The sequence below is a fragment of the Physella acuta genome, unplaced genomic scaffold, assembly GCF_028476545.2.
Source record: "Physella acuta isolate Inbredline_101_S28 unplaced genomic scaffold, ASM2847654v3 ptg000904l, whole genome shotgun sequence".
Taxonomy (NCBI): Eukaryota; Metazoa; Mollusca; class Gastropoda; family Physidae; genus Physella; species Physella acuta.
In genome coordinates, this window is record NW_026732421.1 from 422,734 (window position 1) to 431,188 (window position 8,455).

The 8,455-nt window shown below is 42.0% G+C and overlaps 1 protein-coding gene across 1 annotated transcript; it reads right to left on the reverse strand.

The window, feature by feature from the left end:
• Positions 1–3,197: 3,197 nt before the first annotated feature.
• LOC131953090 (dentin sialophosphoprotein) lies at positions 3,198–8,248 on the reverse strand. The gene is made up of 2 exons (XM_059316125.1): positions 8,147–8,248; positions 3,198–7,625 (listed from the first exon to the last, which is right to left on the reverse strand). The coding sequence occupies exons 1-2, from the start codon at positions 8,197–8,199 to the stop codon at positions 4,325–4,327; spliced, it is 3,354 nt and encodes a 1,117-aa protein (XP_059172108.1). The 5' UTR covers positions 8,200–8,248; the 3' UTR covers positions 3,198–4,324.
• Between the last annotated feature and the right edge of the window lie 207 nt (positions 8,249–8,455).

An 8,455-nucleotide genomic window follows, 5' to 3' on the forward strand; every position in this document is an offset into this window, starting at 1 on the left:
GTCACACTTTCTGAACACCCCCACCTCCCTCTCCTCTTCATCACACATCGTCGCAAACTTTCGAAATCCACCCCCCCCCTCAGGAATGTGACGTTAATTTTGGACGACCCCTTAAGACGAAATCGTAATTCTAAAGATTTGGTTTTAAAGACCATACCTTAATTATAAAGACATTGCCTATTTCTTTTTACAGACACGAAAGTTTTACAGACAACAACTAAATTCGTATCTCACCCGTGTTTTCCCGCCGGAAATAAGGGAACCACTTGGGTCTCAAAATAACTGCGGATGCTGTCTCTGACGTAATCAAAACGATGACAGAGAGGATGACGACTTTAGACAACATGTTTGCAGCCTCGTTTCAGTTTTCTCTGGACGGCGGTTCCTGCAGATAGCGGTACCTAGAGAGTCAGTTGTTTTCTCAAATTAGTTTCTCAATACATGATTGGAAAAACATTATTTTAAAATTGATTAGTTAATTTAAAAATAATTAATGATTTTTGCAGTGATATAATATGATCTAATTTAACTTTGTTTAAATGAATCATAACATTATTTGAATATTGGATCAAATTTGTGTCGTTAATAAAATCGCTTGATTAAAATTTGGTGAAATATCATGCTTTATTAAAAAGACATAATTAAAATGTAAAAAAAAAACGTCTAAAAAACTAAATAAATACTTATTTATGTTTCGCTTCAATAAGATAAGTTAAATTAAAAGTTAGGCAAAACATTGAACCTACCTCCAACGTCAGGTTGTAGGAAATCTTTCTGAAGAATTTCAAACTACTTTTATTGATGCTTCTTTTAAAATTTATTTTTTCTAAAGTTTTAAAATTTATTCAATTATTTTTTAATAATTGTTCACACTGTTTGACTAACTGATTGTGGTAAAGTTTTTTTTTTTTTTAGATCTTTATATTTGTGCAAGTGTTAATTATTAAATGCCTTTCGACTGACGAAAAAAGCGTTGTTAGCTAGGTGATAGCAGTTCGAAAATTCGAAGTCACAAACTGTTAATGGTAACAGTAGTCTTCGCGGAGTTAGTGGAAAAACAACGCTTTACTGTGATGAATGGAGAGCCGGGCCTAATTTTATACTGAGAGAGTTTGTCATGGAAGGGTGGGTGGGGCGGAGTGGTCAAGTTGGGGGTGGTAGGGTCGGGGTGAAAGTGGGGAGGTTCAAGAAGAAGCTGAATGAATTTAGAACAGAGGTGAGTGCTTGACAACGTCTTCATTTCACCCAGCGCGAGCAAATCTCGGTCATGCCGCCTCACAAAGCTCAAATCCCTACACCCCCGCGTGAGTTTATAAAAAAAAAATAGTTCCACGTTGATCTCATAATTGAATAGACTGGTGTAGTTTTCTATGGTGCTAGATTAGAAGATCTTAGCTGGCATGGCGAGCCGGCCTAGGAGGATGGACATCGACACCGGCCATAAAGATGCAATAACCCACAATCCTTAGCGACTTCGTTCGTCCTCCCGTGGCGCGCCGTGTGTACTCAGGCAATTAATCGGGCACACTTTTGTTTGGATTCTATAAATAGAACGAGATTGTAAATAGATTAGGACACTTCCTGTTGAGACATGCGCAGCGTGACTATTGGAACGGACACTGAACATAATACGGAGTTGATTCATGTGAGCTTGTTTTTTTAAATAAAAACATGGCTTTCATTAAACGCAGCTTTCAAAGAAAGCTCTGAATTATGTTTCACTCGCTGGAAAATGTTTTGTTCCCAGCTCAGTTGATGATAGCCAGAATTAGAATGCATGTAGAGACTGCATTTCTATACAAATATTAGCTCTAACAATTTTTCAATGAACCTTACATTTTTTTAAAGCAGCTAAAAGCAGACAAATATGAGTTTAAAGGCTCAACTTAGACGACATAAAATCTAACAGAGCATTGTTGTGATGCGAGGAATTATTTCAACAAGAGAATTTTTTCTTTAACAAGACTAGCAGGCGGTTTCAACCTAAACGTAATTTGATGCTTTCAACTACAATTGTGGGTGATTTCAACCACAGTGATGGATGAATTCAACCTCAATTTGTAGAGCCTAGATGAGGATGAATTCAACCACAATTTGAAGTAGTGAATTGAAGAGGATGAAGTTATTGTTTGTGGTATCGCATTGAACTTTGAAGCTTATTTTAAGCACGTTTTACTTTCTCGTTCAAGGAGTATAGAGGTAGCATTGTAATAGTGGGAACAAATATCGCAAACAGATTTGAACACTTTTACCCGTCTACAGTCTAGGAATCGAACTCCTAGCTTTAGACACTCGGCCACACCCATGAAACATTTCATCTAAAGCTGCCATTGATAGATGTTTAAATACGACTGTAGCTACCCATATTCTAATATCGTGTTTATCAAACGTATTATTCCATCGAAATTCGTGTGCCAATTTCCCTCTGCTGTGATTTAGAACATGAGGTAAACTAGTGGTTTCATACCTTGCGTTTATTTAATCAAATATACAAAATAAATAGAACACATTTCAAATATATACCAAAACATTTTCTAACATTTATGATACTAGGTTTCAAAGATTAATAATATAATTGTAACATTTAAAAATATACATAAAATACGTATTTTCATTGCTGCACACATTTCCACACAATATAACATTTGCTTACACACACACACACACACACACACACAGACACTTAATAATTTTACATTTGCGTGTTCTCGAGAATAGTAGGGGTGGGGCCTTTTAGTTGAATCTAGATATATTATAAACAACTGACTAATAATTTTGAAAATGTAGAAAACGAGACATCTGTTGTATGTTTATTTAGGTTTATTACAAGATGTGAGTCTTTTGGTTGCGTTCTTTCAAGAAAATAACCAAAAAGGCCTATAATAGGATTTTTTTAAAAATCGCAAGTTGCCGAATGGTAATCTAGCTAGGTCATAGAGTCTTTCCTTGTCAAGCCAAGGGAGATAACCAAAGATGACTTGGTTTTTTAAAATCTTAACTGGCCAAAAAAGAACTCCTGGTCCTAGATTTCCGCGTCGTGTACGTGTATTATTTATAAATGGGGTAGATTGCAATGGTTCAATGTTTGATGAATGCTTGGAAATATTTAAACAAAAGATATCTTAGCCCCCCCCCCTTACCACCAATCATCACACAATGTCAAAAAGTTTCGCCCCCCCCTCCCCCCCGTTCCTTCCTTAGCGTGTCATGTTGTGAATGGACGCCTCCATTTCACCTTAGTCTTGAAGAACACTAACAATGTGAACAGTATTCTATGGGACAACGAACTTAAGCTAAAATTATTTTTTTTTTAAATAGCTGGTGTCATTAAAACAACGTATTGAAAAATTGAAACATTTATAAATTGAAAATATTTTTATAAGAAAGTAAAATTTGTACAAAATAAAGTCAAAAGCTTTCACGGAACAGGGTAATGACCAACCAATAAAAAATCGTCTATTTATAGATTTATATTTCAATGATAATAAAGAAAAGTACCAATACAGTTTACGCGCCATTCTTTACGTATTCCAAAAAGTTAAGCCTAGGCTAAAATCAAAGGGTGATCGTAAACCTGCGGCGTGGTATGGTTAAACCAAGAGTCTTTGGTACCCTGGAATGAACAGGTCTGTTACTTTACTCACGAAATCTTTCAACAGTTCTAAAAATAGCAAACTTGTGCGGGACTCTGCAGTGAGTACACAAAGATACACATCTACTCGTTGAAAGGACAGTACAGTGAGTACACACATTTACACATCGGAAGACTGGTGCGTGTTCGTATGTACATTAGTGTGCAGTGAGTACACATGTACACACAACTACACTTTGGAAGACTGGTTCGTTTACAACACTGTGTACAAGACTGTGTACAATACTGTGTACGAGTACACACATCTACACATTGGAAGACTGGTGCGTGTACAACACTGTGTACAAGACTGTGTACGAGTACACACCTACACATTGGTAGACTGGTGTGTGTACAGCACTGTGTACAACACTGTATACAAGATTGTGTACAGATCTGTGTACGAATACACACAACTACACATTGGATGACTGATGCGTGTAAATGTGTACATGCGTATAGAGTAAGTACACATGTACACACACCTACACATTAGAAGACTGATGTGTGTACAACACAGTGTACGAGTACACACACCTACACATTAGAAGACTGGTGTCTGTAAAACACAGTGTACGACTACACACACCTACACATTAGAAGACTGGTTTGTGTACAGCTCTGTGTACGAGTACACACAACTACACATTAGAAGACTGGTGTGTGTACAACACTGTGTACGAGTACCCCCATCTACACATTAGAAGACTGGTGTGTGTACAGCCCTCCCAATGTGATGTTGTCGTCCTCTGCCGTGTCCTCCATGTTGATGGTGTAGCTCGAGGCGTCACCCGAATCATCCTCAGAGTCAGTGGAGGAGTCACTGGAGTCAGCCTCGCTACTCCCTAACGCATGCGCATCGTCTTGACCAGAGGCTTCCGAGTTCGAGTCGTCGTGGTCACAGAATTCTGTGACGTCACGGTGCTGTTGTATTAGTGTCACATCACGGTGCTGTTGTATTAGTGTCACATCATGGTGCGGTTGTATCAGCTCTTCTTCCTTTGATGTTGTAGTGTTTTGATGTATCTCGTCTGTAACGTTCACCCCGTCTTCTGATGAGAAGATTCTCCTGTTCCTTCTGTAAGGTTTCACTTGTGTTTTTGACGGTGATTGGTCTTGGTGTTCCCAACCTACACTGTACGTTTCATGTGGTCTGGTGGTAGTTTCTGTATCGCTTGTCTCGTCTGGGTTTGTTTCTGTGTCGGAGTCGATGTCCCGTTGTCTTTCTAGCCCGCGTGGTTTGTTTTCTAGAGGGGTTTGTTCGGTGATAGGTTTATTGAGCTTAGCCGATTGATCATCAGGCCTATAGTGTTTAGCCTGTGGATCATCAAGCATATAGCGCTCAGAAGGTGGATCATCAGGTGTGTAGAATCTTGATGGTGGATCATGAGACCTATAATATTTAGACGGTGGATCATCCGACCTATAATACTTAGACGGTGGATCACGATCAGTTTGGAAGTTAAGAGTGTTGTCCTGAAAGAAGATCATACTGTCTGACACTGGTCTTCTGGTACTGGACTGTGGGTTTTTTGTGCGCATGTCAACTGAAGATTTGCCGGAAGTCACCTGATGTCCGCCATCTTCTTTACCGCTGCCATCATCTTGGTCCATTCGGGTAATGGAATCTCCTGTCCTTAGCTCGGTCACTTCGCTTAGTGAGGTATTTCTCGGTGGTTTCATCTTACTTCCGGTTATAGAGTTTTCTAGAATGTTATCTTTGTGACTGGCTGGACCATTCTCTTCTGATCGACCGCTGTCGTCTTCACAGCCGTCAGTACCCGGCATTAAGACCGGTCTTTGAGCAACGTTCAAATTACTGAATTTTTTCGGATTGTTCTTCAAACCGCTCGTGTACGTGTCTTGTGGTGCATCTTCACGGTAAAATCTCCGCGAAGACCACCGGTTTCCGGTCAGCTGTGCGTCGATCTCTGACTCTTTGTTTAACATCATCATGAGCTTGTGAGGGTTCAAATCCCTGTCGAGCGAGGCGACTTTCCTTTCGGCGGCTCGGCGTTTGACCACCCTAGGGGACATGGCTGGGGAGCGGCTGAGGGAGGAGATCTCAGGGTACTTCCTGCCGAACAGCGTCTCGTATCGCTCGTCTATCATTTGCTTAAAGAATTTGTCGTTCAAAGGGTCGTTCGCGCGGGATTTCGCCATCAAGTCGTAGAACTCAGCCGACCATGACCTCGCCGTGTGAGGTGACGCGTGACTCCGGCCTCCCAAACCGGCACTTAAGAATTCACCGGAAGCGGATCTTGTCATCATATCCTCCCTAGTCCCGCCATCGTTGGCCTTTGAACCCAGCGGCATGCTGGGAGCACTAGCGCGACGTACCTTCTCAGAAGCCGAGGCCGATCGGTCTACTTCAATCAGAAACGGGTTGTTGGCCCTGGCTATTCGCCTTGTGCGAGACGGAGCAAGAGCGATTTGTTCCTGCGGTTTATTAGCGTCATCTTTAGCGGAGGAGTCTTCCTTGGTTAGAATGATCTTTGGGATGTTTTGTACGTTTAAAATCTGCACCGTTTTGTTTGGCGGCGCAGGCGACACGAGAGCAGATGCAGGGGCAGACGATGTCCTGTCCCGGATGTACTCCGTGTACTTGCTTATGTCCCCTGATGCCAGGTACCGACTCACACCCTCGTCGCCCGCCCCCTCGCAGCTGTTCTGCTGTTTCAGTTTGCGACTGTTACGTCCTTCTAGAATTTTCTTCGCGGCGACGCTAATAATCGGGGTCACGAAATCAGATTTAACCTTAACCTCGGGGCCATCTTGCATGACATGTTTTTCTTCCGATTTTCTCGAAGCATCGAAATCTAGTTTTTGGTTAGAAGTTTTAGGTTCGTTTAAAGCGCTTTCTGGTTCAGTATTCGGCGTCTTTTTTCTTGTCAGCGAAGATGATTTAACATCTTCATTGATAGCACTCGTGTCAGACGAGTTGCCTATGAAGAACTGAGTAGTTGGAGGCGAATCTTCGCTGACTGCGGCTAAGTTGTCTACCGTTTCGTACATGGATCTTGGTTTCTTGAAGCCGCTGTCTGGGACTTCCAGATGCTCGGACGACGGCACGGACACGGTGCTGACCTTACGTCTGGGCGTCTGGTCGTTGACCCTCAGCCTCGCGTTGGTCGCCTTGAGCTGACTCTCGTCAAAGCTGACGCACTTCAAGATCCTCGGCCGCTTCTCTGACGCGGAGGACGAGCCGGCGGAGACCGTCTCCTGCGTGCCCTCCGACTCGGTGGCGCTGTCGTGGATTCGATCGTGGGCCGGCGAGTTGAGCTCACTCACGCTGTCGCTGTCCTGCTCCTCCTGAGTGTTGCTCCAACGATCTTCGGTCACGTGATCGACCCCGTCGTAATCGTGGGCGTATCCCCTGTTCTCAAACCCGCGATGGAGGTGCGAGTTCATGTAGTCAAACGTTCGCTTGGGTTTGACTGGGGGAAGTTTTGTGGAATCTTTATACTGCTGCAAGCTTGGCGCCGATGTTTGATGATGTTCAATGCTACTCCCAGCGCCGTCTAGCGGCGTGTGGGGTAAAATTGGAGCCGAGTTTCCAGAACTCTGCAGCGATGCTGTGCTCTTATTGGACGATTCTCTGACGTACTTATGGAAACGTTTCTCGAAGCTGGTCAGATTCGAACTCCCGTACCCGTAGTCGTAGAACCTGGATTCCTGCAGGTTGTATACGTCAGCGTCGGGATAATCAGCTGACGATAGACTGTCCAACTCAATTTCCTCGAAATTCGACATTTGGTTGTATTCGTCTACATCCGGTATGGGAAATCCCGATGCTTGTTTCCGGGCATCCCCGTTTTTTTGTTTTAAAAGGGATCCATTTTTGTTGCTAGTGAGGGAGGCGGAGATTTTGTTCTTCACGGAAATGGCTTGGTTGGTTAAGGCCGCTGGGAGACTTGACGGGACCTGTCGTCTGCCCGGGTAGTGACCTCCCCTAGGGTACGGTAAGGTCATCTCGTCGATTTGACTGCTGGTTCTGTTTGCAGAGAAACAGTTCAAGTTTTGAGTTTATCAACAGTCAAAGGTTGAAACAAATGATTATAAGTAACGCCATAAAGTAGGATACATTTAATAGGTTTTGGTGTGAAAATACAATATTAGACAATAACACTTTACAATTTGAAATTAAGCCTAAAATCCATTGGTATTAATAAAGCAAACTTATTCTGATTGAAAGAGCATTGTATTAAAAAATCTTTTGCTCAAACTATTATCTTTAAAAAACAACAACAACCCCATCAGCTTAGCCTCCCACTGTATCTAGATATGTATATGATATATGATGGGAGATTTATGTATTTCCCCTTCATCCTGTGTGAGAGAAAGACCTTCCCCCCCACCCCCCATTCCCCCCATCTTGTTTGAATTTAGTAATGTCATTTCTCCAATATGATTAAAAAAAACTTGACTTCGATGTACTTAAGAATTGACAATCCTAGACTAGACCTACATATGTATCACATATCACATCGAGAGAAACGGCCAATTAAACAGTACCTGGTTCTAGACTTTAGACGTCGGAATTTCCGGTAGAACAAGAGCAGCACCATCGTGACAACAACCAGCAAGATGGCGAACGTGACCACCAGTGGTACTGCCCAGTCTGTGGTAGTTAAAAAAAACAAAAAAAAAAACCTTTCAAATTGAGAAAGATTTGATTTATTGCAATAGTTGTATTGTGGATATAGTTGGAACAAAAAAAAACATTTCGAAGTGCAATAGATTTTCTTTATGGCATAGTTGTCTGGTGAATATAGTCAGAAGGTAAACAGAATGACTGGCCTTTGTTAATATTATTACTTTACT

What these genes read in the sequence shown, in the direction of transcription:
- LOC131953090 (XM_059316125.1), bottom strand. Translation starts at nt 8,199, where the DNA reads ATGGTGCTGCTCTTGTTCTACCGGAAATTCCGACGTCTAAAGTCTAGA. An exon ending in CGTCTAAAGTCTAGAACCAG is followed by an intron (nt 7,626 to 8,146) that starts GTACTGTTTAAT and finishes CTCTGCAAACAG; the next exon opens with AACCAGCAGTCAAATCGACG.